We start from the raw sequence: 21523 nt of genomic DNA on the forward strand, positions 1-21523 counted from the left end.
AGAATTTAGAAACAATGAGACTATTTAAAAGCCCACTGGCCTCCCTCCAGTAGCCGCTCAAGGTGTTTACTCTGGAAAAGGTACTGAGTTCTATATCCATTCTTTGTGTAAATTCTCCTTTACTTGCCGTGTTCCTTAAGAAGGACCCTTTCCTGTGGGCTCTGTGGGGTGAGGTAATGTTCTTCCAGGAGACAACTGAACCATGAAGTATCTTGTAAATGAGACCTTAGAAGGCCAACCAGAGAATTTGAGGAGAGGAGACTTTGGCATGGCAGTGAAAGCGTTTTGTTTTTTGTTTGCTTTTTGGTTTTTTATCAGTTAGCTGTGGGTGGAGCTTTGAGATCATTGCAAAAAGAGTAGCCAGTTCCCCGCTCCCTGACTTTTAAAAGAAGTAACTATTTGTCCCTTTAATTTTTTCTGGAGTCATTTGGATTGTGACACATACCTCATTTATTCCCGTTTAATAATCAATTACCTCGATCAAACTGCTATTAAACATGACTGGCTGGGCCAGTGTTTTCTGCTCTGCAGGTCATAGTTGAACCATCTACGTAAAATAAGCCAGCCGCTGGCCCTAATGCCAGATCTGAGGAAGTATTTCCGAGACAGTTCAAGGAGCAGTCCCCCTTCCCCCAATCCTGTTTAAAATTGGGAAAATTCAGGATACTCCAATGTCATTTTTCTGAAATGCTACTAACTTGTTCAGAAATCCAGAGCTCAGGAAAAGTAAGCAGTGAGATGAGCTCCTACCTACACTGTCAACCTCTTTAGAGATTAAGGTCACAATTACCCTCCTCTTTGCATTAGCCCCCACCAACATCCTTCACATAATTAGACCATTATGATGGAATTAGTACCCAAGGTAGAATGAATATTTTAGTAGTAAGGATAGTAGTGAAATCGGAGAAACATCATGTACTGAGGACATCTGCCATGTGTCCTTTTACTGAAAAGATCCTGGGAGAACCGGAGTTAAACCAATGAAAGATGATACAAGTTGATATAAGCTGTCTTTTAATTTCATTTTTGGTATGAGCATTTCATATCGCAAGCCCCTTGTTGCTATTCCCTTTAAAATAAAACTAAAGGAAATATTGAAAAGGATGGTTGGCAGGAGTGGAAAGATCATAGAACACATAAAGGCCTGCAGAGGAGAGGTGTTTCGCCCACCGGGGAAGCCACCATGTTGTTTCTTCATCCTTCTTTAATGCTAACACTTAGGTCCCTGTAGTTGACTCATCTTATTATAGATAACTGAACAACACACCCATGACAGCCTGAGGGGGGTCTGCAGGTCCGTTTTTCTCTGCAGACCTGTTTTACGCCATAGAAGGCAGGAATGCATATCATTGCACTAGAAGCTTGCTTTGACACCGCCTTGGGTGGAGGGACTGTGTGTGTGGACACTGAGAAATAGGCATGGAAAGACACAGAGCGAGGCAGATGAAGAGGAACAGAGAAGCAGAGAGAGAGAGGAAGAGAGACCCAGTCACAGCCATTGTGGGAGACTGAGACATGGACCAGCCTACTCACGGATGGACTCTCTTCTCCCACTGGCATGGCTTGTCTGCCTTGGCTTTCCATGCGAGGCCTTGGTACTGATGAATGGAGGGCCCTTCCTGCCTCAGTCTGGGCTGGTTAGAATGCCCTTCATGCTTTCATCAGTTTTTAGCCTGGTCAGGAATAAATATTGGATGAGTTTCTCCTTCAAACACCAATGGTTGCCATTGTGAAGAAGCTATCTTGAAACGTGTCCTAATGTGCTCTTCGTCTGCTTTAAATTATTTGGGACTAAAGATTCATGCCTTTGCCTATCTGTGTGATTTCAACTTTTTTTTTCCCCTTTTGAAATTTGCATTCTTTTTTATTTACACAAGCAGCACATGAATGCAGGAATATATTCCCATAATAAAAAAGTCCAGGACAGAGATAACAGGAAAGATATCTTGACTTTCAGCCCCAAGCTTTGTTCCCTCCCCAGAAGTAAGCAGAGTCATAAATTTTCAAGGTTCTTTCCAAACTTTTTAACAATTTATTTGTATGTATGAATATTTACCTAGAAAAATATATAGTTTTGCCTTGTGTGTGTGTGTGTTTTTACTACACTGTTCATGTCATTCTGTGGCTGTGTATTTAGGTAAGTGGTGTCACACTGTTCCTATTCCATATCATTACATGGCTTGCTGCAAAAACGTGGTTTTCATGTAATGGTATGTGTTAGAGACTTTTCACATTCAGCTTCACATCATCTTGTAATGTGTGCACGTATTAGACTTTGCTCCTTAGTGAATCACATTGATTGTTTTCAGTGTGGAAACATCCCAAATTATTCTTTCAGTAACTTTCTGGAATAGATTGGTTTATATTTTACCAGAGGTTTTTCTCTGTGAGAATAAGCTCTAGGGTTGGTTGGTTGGTTGGTTGGTTGGTTTCTTATTAACCCTTTGTGGTGTCGTTGTCAGGGTCTGATAAGGGACTTGTGAAATGAGTTGGGTAGTAACTTTATTTTATTTTATTATTTTATTTTATTTTTTTATGTCCTAGAAAAATGTAGGTACACAGGATTTACCTTTTCCTAGAAGATTTGGTAGAACTCACCTGTAAAACCATCTGGGCCTAACCTTTTACGATTTTTTTCAATTTCTCCCAAGATCACTGGTCTGTTTAAGCATCCTGCTCATTTGTTGAGCCAAATTTATTTTAACTTTGAAAAACATCCACTTTAAGTTTTCAAATATTTTGGTTAAAGTTATACATAGTATCTCTTATGGTGTTCACCTTCTCTCTGTATTTACACGCCACCTTTCATCATGGATATTGTGAGTTTATGGTTCTTCCTCATCCTCCTTCCTACCCCAACTCTCTCTCTGTCTCTCTCCCCAACACCTGCCAAATTTTATCTAATATATGCATATTCAGAAAATAATTAACTTTTACCAGTCATTGTTTTACTATTTGGGGTTAGGTTTTAATGTATATATAGTACTCCCATCTTTCGTTTCTAAGAAGTTTATAATTTCTGCTTTGACTATTCTGCTCAAGTCAAGAATTATTTAGAAGTGTGTATGTTTATGTTTAATTCCTATGTGTGTAGGTTTTACACACTCTCTGTCGTTAATTTATAAGTTGGCCTAGTCATGGTCAGTAAGCATGGCCACTGTAATTTCTGACTCTTGAAAAGTACTGAGATTTTCTCTGTGGCCTAATCGTGATCAGATTTTGAGGTTGTTTTATGTGTTTGGGGAAGCCGGGTACAAAGAGAGAATGAAGGAAAGATATATGTGTGTGGGGGGATGCTAAACTCATTAAATAATATATTTAAATTATGTTAACTTGAGTCATTTAAATTGTTTTGGTTAAATTTGTGTGATTTTCAAATCCTCAGTATTCTTCCATTAATTTCTGAGAATCATTATCTCCTAATATGTTTGTGATTTTGCCTGTTTCTCTTTGTATTTTCAGTTTTTCAATCTATGTTTTGATGCTGTGTGGTCACATATCTAATGTTAATGACTTAAATAATTTTGATCACCCCTTCTCTTAATATGACTTATCACTGTCTCTTGCTTTTTTCCTTGATGTCTATTTTGTCTAATATTATTAGTGTTACATCTGTTCCTTTCCCAGCGTGTGCCTGTTATCTCTTCTTTTCATCCCTTCATTTTCAAACTTCCTATATAGTTTTTATTTTATAAATATTTCTGGTAAACAACTATAATGTTGCCTAATTTGACAGCCTCTGTCTTTTATAAGTGGATTTAGCCAAATCATATTTATTATAGTTAGTAATATATTGTCATTTTACTTTGTGTTTTCCAGTTATTGTGTGTTCTTCGTTTTTTCCCCTCCCTTCCCGCATCTTTTATCTGTTTCCTTTTTAAAGGAGGCTCACATTTCTTCATTCTATTTTTTCCCTCATTTATTTGCAAGTTATACTTTCCATTTAAAATTTTCTATTAGGAAAATTCTTAAATTTTTAACACTCATAATTGATCTTCTATTTTTCTGCCAATATCTAGAGTTTTAACTACCTATATTGCACTTCCTAAAATGTTTTTTACCTCCCTTTGTTCCATATTTCCTTCCCTCCAGCACCTACCTGTGTTGATATAATCTGGAATTTGGATGCTAGATTGTAATTTCTATATATTTTTCTTTTCATTTTTTTCTTTTTGTATAATACATAAGACTTAAGAGTAAAATTTGTCTCTTTTTAAAACTTTTTTCTTCTTTCTTTCTTCCTTCCTTTCTTCCTTCCTTTCCCCTTCCTTCCTTCCTTCCTTCTTTCCTTCCAACCTTACTTGCCATATCTCTTATTTTTCTATATTTCTTTTTCTTCTTGACAGAATATATAATGCATTAACTCTTTCAGAGTAGGTTATTAAACCTTTTTGATACCTTGAAAGTCTGTAAATATATCTTCTCCTAACAATTAAACCATTATTCCATTGGTCACAGAGTTTCTAGTCCACAGTTACTTTCCCTCAAAACTTTGCAGTTATTGCTCCGCTGTCTTCTCATGTGTAATACTCTGATGGTGTGCCTGATTCCATGCTGATTTCCATTCAATTCTAAATTGTCTTCTCTCCATGCATCTCTGAGAAATTTCATAACTTCTCTTCATATTGTTTGTTCTTAGTCACCTCAAGGAATGTTTAGGCGTGTGTATCTTTTTCCCCCGTTTATACCTACTGCATCACTGGATTTTTTCACACTGAGAGCACAAATATTTAGATTTCAGAAATGTTCTTCTACTACTCCTTTAATTGTTCCCATCTTTCCGTTGGCTTTACTTTCTCTCCTTCTAATAGAAGACATCCTTCTATAAGGTGGTTTTTGAATCTTCTGTTTCCATTTTCCATCTCTCTAAATTTTTCAGTCATGCTTTCTGTTTCTTTTTGTGTTGTATTCTGTGAGAATTCCTTGACTCAGCACTTCATATGAATTCTCTCTACAGTGCAGGTCACCTATTTATTAGGAGTTTGACTATAACAATCTTTTTAAAATTTCTAGAATCTGTAGTTAATTGTGTTTTGGGACAAGAATGCACTCTTTCCTCCCTCTGAGGATATCAGCCATCCTTAAGTCAAAGTCAGATTCTGTTTGTCCTGTTAACTCTATATTCTTGGGTGTAAGTTCTTCTATTTACTGTGTTTGGTGTCTGCCTTCCATGTTCTTTGCATTGCTCAAATATTTGGTGATTCTAATTGGTGATCTTTTTCATTTAAGACGCCCTGTTTACAGTTATTGCATGCACACCATGGTGCAGCATGCTAAGAAGGGTGGGTAAAAGGAACACCCAGTTCTTCCTAAGTGTAGGCAGCTACTCTGGACAATGCCAGTCTCCCTTCAATGTCATACTCACTGCCTATGCTACAAAGCAGACATTCTGTTGTTCACTGCATGGCCCAAGGGAGGAGGGGGTGAGAGAGGGCTAAAGAGAGGACCAAGAGAAATAAAAATTACAGCTACTCCTACTTGATTCTACAGCCCCATCACCTGTCGACTCCCCCTGGCCATAAGCTCATCTTGTAGTGGAGGCTTGTAGAACCTCTCGCTCTTTGCAACAGTCCTCTGCTATATGTAGGTTTAGGTGTGTGGTTTCTTTCTTTTATCTGATGACATCAGATTTTATATATACATAATTATTTTATAGGATTTGAAGAGGAAGGGGGAAGCTTCCCAAACAATCACCAAATGATCACCAAACAACCAGGAGAAGGGAATTCAGGGTCAGATGAAGGGAAGAAGAAAAAAAAAAGACAATTTATGGACTTAGTCCATGTGTATGAAGAAAAGCTTTTGCAAACACGTAAATATCAAATGACTAACCTTTGATCTTCACTTGTTTTTTAATTGTGTTCACTAATGAGATACCCTTTTTCATTTTCAGGTCTTAAATATAATCATGGCCAAACCTTATGAATTTAATTGGCAGAAGGAAGTTCCTTCGTTTTTGCAAGAAGGAGCAGTTTTTGACAGATATGAAGAGGTAAAGAAGTATTATTAATCGTTTCTCTCAAAACATTCTTATAATTATTTCATTTTAATCACAGTATTGAGTAAATAGTCTTTGACATAAGTAAGAACATCCTGGAGATTTATAAGTTGGAGTAGTTGGAAAGAGTCAAAGTTATGAGATATAATAATAATGATAATGATACTATAATTTACTGAGCACTCTCCCTGTGCCAGATATAATAATAATGATGATACTATAAATTATTATGTGCTTACTGTGTGCCAGACAACTTTCTAAGCACTTCCTGTGTATTATTTGTTCAATTCCTTATAATAACCTTATAAGATTGTTGCCATTATTATGCTTGTTTTACAGATGAGTTTCATGGAATAATAGTTTTTGCTTAATGAAGTGCTTCTGGCAGGCTTTCCTCATAACACTTTCTATTTGTCATAAATGTAGTAGTGATTGGACTTTGTGCTGGTCACGTGCTTTGCTCGTCTCGTTTATAGACATCAGTTTGACCAAAGCTTTGCGTGCCTCTGCTTCTATTATTTATTGCGTGTGGCCTTGCAAGGTGGCGATGGCTCCTGGCTTTCTAGAAACCAGGGATTTGGGGCCACCAGTCTATTCAGAAGGTTTAGGACGGAGAGTGGAATCCTCCTTTACATTGTTAACGTGTTGTTTTTCTTAAGAGTTTACTTGAATTTGAGGTGACTTGTGGAGGGGTGTGTGTTGCCTCTAAGGCGAAGTAAGATGCAAAACTTGTTCAGACTTCATGCAGAGTCACAGTTGGTTCCTTTCAAAATCAGTGGAATGTATGTGGCTCATCGTGGTGGCCTCCCAGGTGTTCAGATCATCAGGCCTTTTCGTGAGGTCTGTGGGCTGACACAACTCACTAACTGGTTGACTTGGTTTTTCCAAAATATGTATCATAATACTCTCTAGATTTATACCATAGTTGTTTTGTGTAAACAGAATTGAGAAAGGCAAAGGATGGACCCAAATGTGGTCAGTATTCTTCATATTGAGTTAAAGTATTGTGGTGACAGCTATCTATACTACTGAAACTTTACTGCTTCCCTGAAAGAACAGCATTCTGCTATAAGAAGAAACAAAACAATTTTCTACCACCTGGAGGCAACCGCTGTTAACTCTTTTGCAGTTCTTCTAGTCTTTTTTCTAATTGTTTTTCCTCTTCCATAGTTGTCGTCATAGAGTAATCTTGAAAATACAAATCAGAACCTCTTCTTCCTCTATTTAAAATGCTTCCATGACTCCCTCATGTAGGATAAAGGCGACTCATCAGAATGAAATACAAGGTCTTCCATAATTTGGCTCCTGCCTAATTCTACAGCCTCATTTTCCACCAGTTTTCTACAAACACTCTCTGCTTTAACCCTAAGGATACACTTAAAATTCCCCCAATAAACTATTCTATTTCATGCTTTGTGCTTACTGCTGCCTTTTCCTGAAAGGCACTTATCCCTCCTTGTTTGACAGGAAAACTCCTATTTATCCTTCAGAACCCAGATGAGAAATCTTTACTCTTTGATATCTCCCTTGACCCATTTGATAAGAATTGATCACTCCTTTGTGCTACCACTAAACTACCCTTGCACATACTACACTGCACTCACATTTTATTTAATGTTTTTGTCTTTCCTAGTATACTCTGAGTTTCTTGAGGTCAAGGACCATATTTTACTTATCTTTTTCTCTCCAGGGACTAGCAGAATGCCTACAATTGCCAAATTCACTGTAAATATCTAGTATCAAAAGGGATTTTAAAGGACATGGAAGCAACCTAAGTGTCCATCAACAGATGAATGGATAAAGAAGATGTGGCACGTATATACAATGGAATATTACTCAGTCATAAAAAGAAATGAAATTGAGTTATTTGTAGTGAGGTGGAGAGACCTAGAGTCTGTCATACAGAGTGAAGTAAGTCAGGAAGAGAAAAACAAATACCGTATGCTAACACATATATATAGAATAAAAAAAAAAATGGTTCTGAAGAACCTAGGGGGAGGACAGGAATAAAGACGCAGATGTAGAGAATGGAATTGAGGACAGGGAGAGGGGGAAGGGTAAGCTGGGGTGAAGTGAGAGAGTGGCATGGACATATATACACTACCAAATGTAAATAGATAGCTAGTGGGAAGCAGCCAAATAGCACAGGGAGATCAGCTCCATGCTTTGTGACCACCTAGAGGGGTGGGATAGAGAGGATGGGAGGGAGACGCAAGAGGGAGGAGATATGGGGATATATGTATAACTGATTCACCTTGTTATAAAGCAGAAACTAACACACCATTGTAAAGCAATTATACTCAAATAAAGATGTTGTTAAAAAAAAGGGGGGGATTTTAGATACAATTGATTCCAACTCAGTTTGGTTTTATTATAGTTTGTTCATTTTCTTGATAATTGAAATGGTGAGAGGTCCTTGAGACATGTGTGGAAATCTGTACTTCAACACATTCAAAATATTAGGGTAAATCATATCAAATTTTCATCTTTTAAATTAAAAATTATCAATATCAACAACTTGATAGAGTTCAAGCCAAATGCAAAGAAAGTGTGCTTGACTACTTTTGTCCACTTTACACAACTTGGTGAAGAAGGCCAAGGGCTAACTTAGAGGCATTTCCAAGCCTTTTCTCCCAGGTAAGTCAGGTCTAGGTTGAGTACCAGCGCCACCACGATGATGGCCATTGCCCTTCATTATAAGCTGGCGAGTGACATCTCTCCCTGAATCTGCTAGAGTATCCCAAAAGATTTGCGGTTTTCTGAGGCAGTTTCCCAGGCTCTGGAAATCTATAGGATAATTAAAAAATACTTCCTGGCTTCCAGTTCCTCAGAGAAGGTCATTTTGAAGACATTAAATGTAATCACTGGCTGAGTATCTCTTCTGCTGTCATATAAGCAGAAACCAATTAGAGAAAGAGTACTTTTTTTTGATAAAGTGAAATGTGATTTGATGAACTGGAAGTTTATCATCATTGAATCATTTTTATTTCTCATGATTTTTTTTGGTTATTAATCATCATAACTCACTTATATTTAGAAAATACTGATGACTTGCACTTCTAAAGGCATTTACTTTTCTTCCAGGTTCCTCTGAAAATGAGGTAAAGCTAGAAGGAAAGAAATCTTAACAAGTATTAAATACAATCTCGCTAAGCTTTCAACTTTCTTAAGTGCTGTTTTACTAGGATTATAAGCAAAAAATTTTTAGCTTCATAAAGTAAATAATGTCTCTTCATAAAACATATCAAACTGGTGTTGACCTTAAAAATAAAACAGTTATTTTATCAGCAAAAATGGGTTTATTTAGGAATAGCAGAGGAGTTGCAATTTGTGACAAGCAAGCTATAGCAAAAGCCATAGACAAGTCCATAGAACAAAGGAGAGGAACATTATTGTAGAGAGAAAAAGGAGGAAGTCAGGAGGGGTTGTTTTGAACAAAAATCCGTTGGAGAAAAGTGTGAGTTCAGGGAGCTGGCAGGTTACTCAGAGGCTGAGTTGCTGGGCTAGTCAGTATCTTGTGGGAGATGCCATGCACATCTTTTCCTTTTGGGGGCCTGTAATTGATGATTCTTTCCTATTGATGATTCTTCTCTGAGGTCTTCAGCTGACAATTCTTCCCATAGTTGATGTCCAGTGGTACCTTGTGAGAGCTCCTCCTTCTGTCTTCCTGACTCCATTTTAGTAAGGTTTCCCTTTATTAATTTTCAAACCAGAAAGCCAAATAGTGTTTCAAATGGGGCTGTAGCCAGTTGTTCTTATTACAGTTGACCTTTGTACAACACAGGTTTAAACTGCGTGGTCCACTTTTATACGGATTTTTTTCAATAAATACCTACCACAGTACCACACAATCCGCAGTTGGCTGAATCAGCAGATGCGGAACCACGGATATGGAGGGTTGACTGTAAAAGTTATATTCAGATTTTCAACTGCACTGGGGTTGGCAGCCCTAAAACTTCACGTTGTTCAAGGTTCAACTGTATTTCCCTATCCTGTAAGATTTAGTACTTTGGAGTCACGGCCATTAAAACATTCAAGGCACCAAATATAAGCAGAGAAGGTTTGTTTCTACAGTTTTTTGCCTGAACAGCAGGGAGAAATGACAGCTGACAGCAAGTGGGAGGAACAGGAGTTATAGAAAACACAACCTGATCATCCCAAAAGTGCCACAGCAAAGGGACCATTTGTGAAGGGGCATAAACACCTTCAGCACCATATGGCAACTAACATTATCATGACGGTCTGAAGGATTGGGTAAACATTAAATTGTGTTCCACGTATTGGTTTAAAGAAGGCAAGGAAGTGTTTTAATCAGTGGGTGAGCATTCACTAGGTCAGAAAAAAATAGTATTTACTAGCCACTGTTTTAAAAATATGTATTATTTTGCCAATAAATGCAACTAGTGCAACTGTATTTAAGCATTATTTTATTATTTCTGCTGAGGGATTTCTTTTGAGGTAGCCCAAAATTTCAGGAACTGCAGCCTGCATTGTAGACTCTGATTGTATTCTCCTGCCACTTTGAAAGCTGTTTTTATCTAACTTCACTTGACTTTTAAGTTACTTACATGAAAAATATATTTAGTTTCCTAAGTGGTACAACAAGTGATGTAAAAATCTTTAGACATTTTTCTATCACAGAGGAGAGAAACAGCAATGCTTTTTAACACACATGCAGCCCAAATGCCTCTAACTCAACTGGCATCCTGATTTGCCTTTCATGTCCTTATTAAAGGGCTGAAGACCCCATCCCCTGGCTATTCAGGGCTCTCCCCAGCCTTTCCTAGAATTCCTAGGTGCCTACAGCTGCCTTGTGATCACTCAGCTCCTCAATGCCTTCTTACTTCTCTGTTCCCAGGACTGTTCCCTGCTCTAGTTTATTTCTCTGCCTAAACCCATTATATCACCGAACCTCAGGAAAAAGGATGTTGTGTGAAATAGGCTTTTATTAAAAATTTGTTGGTAGCAGAGGAGAATTACAGCGTGCAACAGGAGACAATAGATATCATGAGGAATAAATTTCAGAGGTCAGCCGGGGCAACAGGTGTCTCTCTCATTGCCTTCTTTTTTGCCCCACTCTTCCACCAAGAAGCATGTTGCTGTTTCTTTTCTTTTTTGATCTCTCCCTCAGAATCCTTTTCTAATACACCCTTTTCCTTTTTCCCATATGCCTCTTATTCCAATTAAAAACAAACAGACAAAAAAAAAAAAAACTCCCTCTCAAACCAAGGAGGAAAATGGGAAATTCTGGTCCCTTCTCATCCTGAGCAGTGTGGTTCCTTGTCCAGCTGAAACTCTCCCGTCCAGACTCTCCTGAGACCTCTGCTTTTGCGTAACTTTGAAGGGCAACGGATATACTTAAACACACAAAAATTTTAAAGACCTTTCTCCCTTGAAAGAAAAAGTGGTTTGTCGTCCTTCTAGAGAAGTGGTCACCAGCAGAACTTTGCAGTGATGGACATGGTCTGTATCTGGGCTGCCTGTTACCACATGTGAAGAGGATTGTGATGCACAGTTGGTAATCTCAGGGCTTTTTCCCCCACCTGTGCACAAAATCTAGCCTGCACTTATTTTTCTTAGAGTGCAAGAGTTTCTCTTTAGCAAAATTAATTCAGTTTGGCATTTGGAAAACAAACAAACAAAACAACAACAACAACAAAAGTGGCCAGTGTGACTGAGGAACTGAGGTTTTATCTTAATTAATTTTAATTAAAGCTTACATAGCAACATGTGGCTGGTGGCTCTCTTATTGGACAGCACAGTTTTCTAGACAATTAGCTTAAATTACAACCAGATTTTAGAATACCATCCTCTTTCCCCAGCACGCAGAAAGAGCTCTCAGTTTGCTTAACTGGGGTCTGCAGTTTCATCAGCCACGTCTTCTTAGTGGCAGCCAGAGCAGAGATTTGAATGTTTTATAGCTGACTCCCCTCCCCCCCACCCCACATCCCAAGTCCCAGCTTGGGTTGGGCTGCCCCTTTTCCTCACCTGTGGAATTTTGTATCTGAGGCAGGCTGCCGGGTTGGAGTGCCCTTTTCTGGCAAAGCCTTGGTCTTTATTACTAACCACCCCCCCCAAACTCGCCATCCCCAAACCTCTCCTCTGCACACACACATAAACGGAGCCCCTTGGTGCTCACAACTGCCGCCAGGAAAACAGAAACAGTTATGGTAGTTGCCAATCCCAGAGGAATATGGAAGTACAGCATCAATAAAAGCTAAAGTGAGGCCAAGTGGGACAGGCCGAACTTGGCCTCTTTCCAAGGCAGTTCTGAAACCAAACTGTAGGGCACTCAGTGAAGCTCCAAAAGGCCCAGGCACCCTACATACCCCAGGCTGCACATCAGTGAAGCAAACAATTTAACAAGTGTAATTTGCAAAAAACTAAAAACACATCCTCATAGAAAGTATTTTGACTGAAAGATTTATTTAGCTCCTCAGTGAGGACACCAGCAGGATGATAAGTCTAGTTGTAAGAGCACTGGAGGAAAAGAGGAGAGGAAAGCTGCAACAAGCTTTGTCAGTTAGATACAAAACCAGTTACTGCCCTGGAGGGTAATAAAACCGTAACCCCTGAGGTTGTCTTTTCTACCAGACACAAATCACATGCATCCCTTATAGAACAAAAAATGGCTGCAACTTATCTAGCTAACTTCAGAAAATCTGGGCCCTAAACTACAGTTAATAATAAGTCAAACAAAGGGGCATTCTTCTAGAGAAATAAATCATCCTTGGATGGGTCTCTAGACAGTGTTCCTGTATAACGTGGAAAGGATACATAGCCATCTTTTTATCTCATTCCCAGTTTTAGGTAATTTAAACTCAATTGTACCCACAGAATTAGGATATCCAGCTCAAAAAGTAGAAAGTTGAATTGTAGCACATTATTTGTATTTACAGTGAAAGATACTTACAGAGTCATCATAATGATAATAATTATGATCATATTTATTAGTCTTTCAATGTTTAGAGTCAACCTAATGGTAGACAAAATATTTAATTATTATTGACAAAACAGAATGAAAAATCTATTAACTTTGTCAGTGCAAAGTAAGGGTACAGACAGATCTTGGAAAGGAGAACTAGTTGGAGACACAGAGGAAAAACCAGAGGCTTAATATTCTCAGTGGGAGGAAATGTTGATAGTTAGTTGACGGTGCATGAAATAGAGGCTTCTGTCTATTATTTAAAGCCAATCACAAAACCAAAAATAATGTGATTTCACATTTGGAAGGGAGAGGAGGAAAAGTAGGGAAATGAGTTAAATGGAGTTCCATTTCTGAGTTGTTATCCTAAGGAACCTATCAATATTACTACGTGTGCCTGGTGGATAATTAGTTCAGTTATTCGCTGTATTGCCATGAGTCCTGCTTTCTTCAAGCTCCAGTCCCTACTAGAACTCGACATTTAAAACAAAACAAAAAATGTGTTATATCACTTTATTGTCCACCAATTACATCCAGATGTCTTGGTTTGATACTGCAGGCCCTCAGCATGTGGCCCCAGATGTCCTACCACCCTCACCCCTGTGCTTTCCCCCCACAGTCACATTGCAATGAGGAAAGTGGCAGATTGTAACCCTTGTGGGGTGAGGAGACCAGGGTGGGCAGTGGGTCCAGGGGACTGACTGAGGAGGCCTCAGAGAGCAAGCCCCCTTCGGTCTGGGTCTTGGTGGGTGAGTCCATTAGCGGATCAAAGCACAGCTAGGATGAGGGGACAGTCCGAGCTCCTGCAAGGGCATGGGTGTGGGATGGGGGGAGTGGCTTGTCTGGCTGGGGTAGGAGGGCAGGTGGTGAAGGCAGGAGCTGCAGCTGCAGAGATGAGCAGTGTCCCACCATAAATGCTTTACTTTCCAGCCCAAGCATTGGCACTAGATCCTGAAGGCTATAGGGATCCTTCGATGGATATTTTTTAGCAGGAAAGAGTGAGGTCTGAATATGACTGGAAAGTGGGTCTGGCTGATTAGTTGTGTCTGGGAGGGTAGAGGTGGGATTGAATGGCTGGATAGACAGTCATTCAGGCACATGGGAAATAAGAGGAGGGGTGGAGGATGGAAATGAATTAGAGGATTTTCTAACCTGGTGGATGTAGAAGGTGAGGGAGAGTAAGAAGTGTAAAACAAGGTTGGGATTTCCAGCCCAGGAAGCTGGGTGGGCTCTGATGCTGGCAAAGAGAATGTCAGAGAAGGGGTAATTTATGGATGTGCTTATGTGGTTCTTCTTCATGAAATGAACGGTACTTATCATTGTATGTTCTGTTGTACCCCAGAAGCATTTTGCATATACAGAAATCACATAAGTTTTAGTTAAAAATAAACTGCGCAAAAAGAGAATTGACAAACATAGTAAACTACCCAAGAGGATGAACAAAGGGATGTATTTTGTTCCTTCCTCCGTCCTCCACTCCCAGGGCTGCTGTTGGCATCCTGGCTGGGGTGGGCGTCGTGAGCAGGGGCATGGTATGAACAGAAGTCTGAGAAGTAGGCGGAAGCCTCATCGCGTACAGCAGCAGTTCTGAAAGTGTGGTCCCCAAACCAGCATCAACAGCATCACCTAGAACTTTATCAGAAATGCAGGTTCTCAGGCCCATCTCATAGATGAATCAGAAACTCCGAGAATGGGCCCAGCAGTGTACATTTTAACTAGTCCTCTAAGAGACTTGGATGCACATTTGAGTATGAGACTCAGTGGTCATAGGACCGGGATGGGGAGCTTGGATTTCTTTCTGAGTGTTATGGGAAGCCATTTTCAACAGGGACTGATGTGATCTGGTTTACGTTCTGGTGACAGTTACTTTGGTAGCTGTGCAGAGAATGGATTTGTACGGGGCGGGGTGCAAAGTGCACACCGGAGGTACAGAGTACGGTTAGAGAACACCAGAAGTTTAATTTAAGGAAGGTGAGCTGGAATCTTAGTCCTTCCTTTTTCTTGGTGTATCTCTACAGGCAATTTTCTTAATATCTCTGTGCTAGAAAAGGGGAGCTAGGAAGGTAGGTGGGTCTGAAGAGTATGTATTATATTTCGTCTAAGGATCCTATGATTCTACACCCACCTACCTTCAGTTACCTCTTTCTTCATCATCATCTTGTGACTTCTTCCTCATATGGTAAGAAAGGTGTGGCCAGAGCCTGAGCACTTAATCACTTAATCACGTTGAAACAATCCAAAGCTGCAAGAGCTAGTATCAGCCGGGGTTTTACAAGAACTCCTGGGCCTGTTCCTTCCTCTAGACCAGCCTTTGAAATAACAGTGCTAATAACGTTATCTGTACTCTCAGACCCCCAAAGCTTAGAGCCCATTGTCGTCCAAGCAGGAGGTGTTTAAGGAAAGGTCTGTATGGTTTGCAAAATTCTGGGAAGTAAGTGGACTTGAAGACAAAAGACTTTGATTTGAGCCTTGACCCTGACATTTACAAGTTATGACCTTGAGCAAGTCCTTTCACCTGCCTTAGTGAGCTTAGTGGGCTTCTAGGGGCAGAAAATTGTGGGATGGTAAATACATGGTGAAACTAATGGAAGATCAGGGTTATTTTAAGTAAGGTTTGTGCAGACACATCTTGGTGCTGACTTTCTTCTTCATGGCCACAACACTCCCTGGAGGGGGGCTATATGGAAGTCTTTATTTCTCAGAAGTTTCTGCTTTAATTAGATAAGGGAAGCTCTGACCAGGTTTCTTTCTGCATTTGTTAATTCTCAATTGCCTTCGGCTCAGAATAATCCATATGCAAAGTGGCATATATTGGATGGCATGTTCTAATTCCCTTCAGTGGTTTAGGACAGCAACCATTTATGTAGTCTTTCAATCTGTGGGTCAGCCATCTGGGCTGGAATGGGCACACTCAAGTGTTTGCTGGTCCAACTGGGGACTGGCTGATTTAAGATGGTCTTAGCAGGACCCTCTCGTCTCCATCCTACCTGGTCTGTCATCCTCCTGCAAGCAGATGGAGCTTGTCCTTTCCTGCACACAGCTGAGTTTCTGCTGCATGCTCTAGACCAAAGTAAGTGGGGACATTGGGAGGGGCTGCAAGGTCACCTTGCGAGCAGCGAGATTCAGGGAGGGGTGAAGGAGTGTGTCCCTCTCTGCAATCAACCACGGTTATTGTAGGTACTCTTTATGTAATCAATCATCTTGCATTGAAAAGGCACAGAACAGGGGTCAACACACTTTTTCTGTAAAGGACCAGATATTAAATATTTTAGGTTTTGCAAGCCATAGGGTCTCTGTCACAACTACTTAACTTTGTAGCGCAAAAGCAGTCATACAACATTCAACAATCCGTAAATGAATGAATGGGCTGTGTTCCAAGAAAATTTTATTTTCAAAAACAGGGCTGTGGTCTGCAGACACCTAGTTTAGAAGACGAATAATGATACATAGAAATGAATAACAAATTAGTTTGGATGGTGATGATGATACTTTCAGGTAATTACTTTTAGCTCAGTCATTTTCCCTTATGAATATATTGTTAAATTTTCAGTTTAGTCATCCTCAATTTTGTTCCCTTTTCTCTATAACTGTATTGGCTTTTGCTGCATAATCAGTTACTCTTGTCTAAGATGCTCCAGTTTTGTTTGTTTGTTTCTGCTTACTCTTCTCACTTTTATGTTTTTTCCCTCTCTGTGAAGTTTCTTTGGGTTTACATTTTCATTTCTTCACAAAGGTAGAAGATAACTCTATTCCCTGGAGGAATAGAAGCATCTCACCCATGAAATGGTGTCTGAGTCAGTCTCATGGAAAACTCTAATACTTGAGATTCATGCTGTTCAAGGGTGCAGGAAGGACTTATTTGTGGGAAGATGAGACATGCATCCACTAGGAAGCTAGAGAAGGAAATCCGGGCTGGCGTTCGATTTACAAGGAGCTGGTGAAAACAAAATGAAGCAATACACACAAAAAGAAAGTGTATAAATAATGAATAAATCAAATATAAGGGGCTAGCTGAGGAGTACTTAGGTCTCTGGAGTATTACTGCTATGCTAAAGAATTTAGTTAAAATTCAGTGGCTAAAATGACAGTGCTTGTTTTTTTTGTCTTTAACATTTGTTTTTAATTGAAATATAGTTGATTTACAATATCATGTTAGTTTCAGGTGGACAGTGCTAGTTTTTTATTACTTTTGTTCTACCTGAGTGTAAATAGGAAAATGCACAATATCTGCTCCTTCAAATCTTGTCTATAGCTGCAGGGGAGCAGGAGCTCAGTGGCTGTGGTCAGGCATCCTTTAATTAGGGTTGATGAGTGCAGCCTTGCAGATCTCCAGCCTGGTGGCGATGGGGCCCAGAGAACATCTTGGCTGCATTCTGTTTGGGATCACACTCTGTTCACGCGTGTGGCCTGGCCATTGAATTAATGGAGTTCATTCAAGTGTGAACAAATGAACAGTCAAATGAAATATACAGCATATTTTAAAGTGAATCATTTTGAAGTCCCTTCTCAAGTAAGAAAATGGCATTTTTTAAAACTCAGTTTCATGTGAATGAATTCCCTGCTCCTAAAAATGATGATAAATGTTTTCGTTGTTACTGGTTTTGGTTCTTTTTAGGGAGGATGCTTTTCAGTCCTTATGTTCTCAGAGAGACTGCAGCAAGTGGTCTTGAAAAGCAGGGTTTTAGTTCCCTGCCCAGAAATTGAACCTGAGTAGCCTGGATGTAAACTAGGAATTCTAGCCACTAGTCCCCCAGGGGCTAAAGGCTAAAAGCAAAGAGGCCCTGGCTCTTGCCCCATTTGAAAACAAGAATGTTTCAAGGAGACAAAAAACTGTAAAATCAGGTACAAAATTTATTATTATTAGCACAGCACAACCTGTGGGAGAGCACACAGGGAAACTTTATTTAAGGCAGAAGCAAGGCAGAGACGCACACCCCAAGAGAAAGGGTGTGGGCGTCCTCCCTAATGAGGAGGAGTGCAGTAAAGAGGCAGTTAAATCGTTTATATAGGGCAGTTTTTCCAGGTCGTTGTTTACCTTGGGCCAATCATCTCGTTTCTTTTCCACACCTCACCTGTCCTAGGACCCTCTGCAACATGCATGCGCGTGTTTTTGCCAAGATGGATTCCAGCACAGAGGCCTGTGGGAGGTTTGAGATCACCTATTATGGGGTGGCGCCCTCTCCCTTTTGGCCCTGGAGGAGCCTTTCTGCGCGTGTGCAGTCCAGGGAGTTCTTGACCTCAGGAGTGGTCATCTTATCTCTTTATTCCAGCAGAGCTCAGCTCCTGCCATTAACTTTGTCCTTGGCGTGTCTAAGGAAAACAAAGCTCTAATTTTACTTCACTTGGTAAATACCAGCTGTCCAGCCAGGGCCCATCTACCTCCTACCTCACTTGCAGTAGAAATATCTGCCACTGTGAACCCTCACCAGGTGCTCTGCAAATGGTATCATTGTGTAAATGCTCTACAGACATTATTTCATTCAAGCCTCCTAAGAACCCTGTTGTTAGGTGGGTCTTTGTGACCTCATTTTACAGATTACAAAATCAAGGCTTAACATGGTTAAACACCTCACCTGAGGTGACATAACTGTTCACAGGCTGAGCTGAAAGATGCCATGCTAGCTAGCCTGAAGTGGTTCTCAATGTGTGATCCCTGCAGCAGCCTTAGCTGCACATGCAGAACTTGTTAGAAGTGCCAATGACAGGCTCCACCCCAGACCTACTGAATCGGGAATGGAAACTGCAGGTGGACTCCAACAGTTTGTGTTTGTTTGTCTGTTTGTTTTTTAACATCTTTATTGGAGTATAATTGCTTTACAATGGTGTGTTAGTTTCTGCTTTATAACAAAGTGAATCAGTTATACATATACATATATCCCCATATCCCCTCCCTCTTGCGTCTCCCTCCCACAGTTTGTGTTTTAAGAGCCCTCTGGGTGATCCTGATGCAGCTCGAATTTAAGAACCACTAGGCATAGGGCAAGGGAAGGAGTTTTAGACTTCCTTAGAAGGAAAAAGAAAAAAAAAAATTAAATCCATTTAAAGTTCTTCACAACTAGTCTCCCCAAACAGGCAATTCAGATAAACAGGGGAAGACTGTTCACTAAAAGAGACTTTTCTTTTTCCAGAGGACTTGAACCTATTAGATTTTATTGAGCTCTTCTAGGTGCCAGGCACAGTGCTAAGCACTTGACGTCAGTCATCTCTTTAAACCCGCAGGTGGTTGCGAGGATTAAATGAGATTGTTTTCCACGTTATACAGGTGGGGAAAGAGAAGCTTAAATCAGTTAAGAAATTGCCTGCTACCCAACATGTAATCACGGACAGAGCCAGTCTCCAGAACTGATGTATTGATGAAGAGAACACACAGGAAGCACAGCTATCAGTACGATGACTTGACATCTTGGAATGGCTGCCATTTGCAAATGATGGGGTTCAGAATATGCCAGCCCCAAATATGGCACCTTTAGTATATTGAATACTTTAAGGTGAGGGAGTTTGAGAAAACAGCAGAAGCAGGAAGGTCAGTCTGACCTTCCCATCTACTCCCCTCCTCTCCTCTGAAACAGGTCCTAAAACCCACATGTGAGAGGTGTGCTTCCTACTCCTGGACAAAAGGGACATCCTTATCTTCTGAAGAAAAAGGGGCTCTGAGAAGAATTTGAACAAACAGGCCTTCTGAATTCCCCCCCTCCCAGTTTATTACACTTACCTCATACTCCTTGACTCTCATATTTCTCCACAACTGTCTACTCTTCCGCAAACCCAGCGCAAAAATACTCAAGCTTAACTGTTCTAGTCCTCGTTTTCTTATGAAGGCTCCCAGGTCACCTAAAACTTATATTAAATACATTTATATGCTTTTCTCCTGCTGATCTGTTTTGTCAGTTTAATTTTCAGACCCAGCCAGGGACCCTAAGTAGGTCAAGGAAATCTTATTCCTCCCCTACACAAAGAAACATTTTTTGGGGAAATATGTATGATTGAAAAAAAAAAAAACCAAACTACCTATTGAAAAAAAACTTTCTGAAGTTCCTTAATGAAGGCTGTTTAACTCTTTTAGTCACCGATTTGCTTTATCTATTTAAGGCCATAATTATTATATTACTACAGCCAGGAGTTCTTAATTGGATTCTGCTAAAGAAATGAGGATGGGCAAAAGATTATTTTTCATTTATTTGCCCCTAAGAGCAAATAATTGCCTAATAAGCAACCCTAAAAACACTAATACCTCTACCTTAGAATCAGTGAAAATCAGCATTTAAGGATAAAAAAGTACTAAGCAGGACTTTTTTAGTCTTTACATTTTGGGGGGAGAAGACCCCACACAGCTAGATAAAATGTACTATATGAAAGGAATATAACATTTCCTTTCTTTTTTTTTTTTACATTTCCTTTTTTTAATGAAATCTTTTATTTACTTTTAATTTTTAATTTTTATTTACCTACTTATAAAATTTTTTATTGAAGTATAGTTGATTTACAATGTGATGAACTTATGTTTTTACTTTAATTTTTATTTTCTATTGGAGTATAGTTGACTTACAATGCTGTGTTAGTTTCAGGTGTACAGCTAAGTGATTCAGTTATACATACACATATTTCCATTCTTTTTCAGATTCTTTTCCCATATAGGTTATTACAGAATATTGAATAGAGTTCCCTGTGCTATTATATTTCCATTCAATCAATAGAAATAGACATAAAATATCCTCAGCAGGGAAACCTGTCTTTTAATACTGAATATTGATTCTGATAAATTAATAAGAAACACATGGTTTTTAAACTGCTTATTCTTAAAACCATAAATAGTAGGCAATTGCTCTGAAATCCTGCCTCATCAAAACATTTAATGAAGCGGATGGGTTGAGCTAGAATAGCTTCCCAGGAATGTAAGCCAATATACTCTTTCTACTAAAGAGTCACCCTGAGGACAGCTTTGCTGCTGCCTCCAGTGCTTTCCTACTGTGGATTGTCTTCTTCCAAGTACCTAAAAGGGCAGATGATTCTCTCAACTTTGGTGAGATGCAAAAAGGAGCCTAGTTTTTGGATGCTCAGCAGAGCCAAGTTGCCAGGATATTGTTTGCAAATAAAGGGTTTGTACTAAGTGGTATTTAGGGTAAAATCTTTGCCAGAGAACTCTTTCTTGAAGAGTTTGAAGTACACATAGTTGGTTAAGGGCATGGGTTTGGAGTTAAACAGAAATAGCTTCCACTTGGGCTTTGCTGCTCAAGAGATGTGACCATGAGCCAGTCTTAAACCCACTAGGCACTAAGCCACAGCTTCCTTGTCAGGAAAATGGGGGTGATAATACCTACCTCACAGAGCCATGATGAGGAATAAGTAAGATGGATCTTTTTACAGTGTAAGTTGGAGTATACTCCTCTTCTACTTTAAACCTTCAGTGGCTTCCTACCTCATTCCAAATAATTTCCAGAGTTTTCCTTGTCCCCTTACAAATCCCTTCCACAACCCATCACTTCATTGTCCCATTGATTTTCCCTGGAAGTATTAGACACAAACCTCAGGGCTTTTGCACTTGCAGCTTCTGCTCTGACTGCTCTTCTCCATGTATCATCAGTTCTCCTGGTTTACTTCCT

At 39.7% G+C, this 21523-nt stretch overlaps 1 protein-coding gene across 1 annotated transcript in view; it reads left to right on the top strand.

Annotated features, from left to right (window-relative positions):
• PLCB4 (phospholipase C beta 4) overlaps nt 1-21523 on the top strand; it is a 415887-nt gene that overhangs the window by 252174 nt on the left and 142190 nt on the right. Inside the window, 2 exon segments of the mRNA XM_036826365.1 lie at nt 5657-5812; nt 5894-5992. Coding sequence (XP_036682260.1) covers nt 5783-5812; nt 5894-5992 — 129 coding nt within the window. The 5' untranslated portion in view covers nt 5657-5782.

This window comes from Balaenoptera musculus, chromosome 15 (assembly GCF_009873245.2).
Source record: "Balaenoptera musculus isolate JJ_BM4_2016_0621 chromosome 15, mBalMus1.pri.v3, whole genome shotgun sequence".
In the NCBI taxonomy this organism is placed as follows: domain Eukaryota; kingdom Metazoa; phylum Chordata; class Mammalia; order Artiodactyla; family Balaenopteridae; genus Balaenoptera; species Balaenoptera musculus.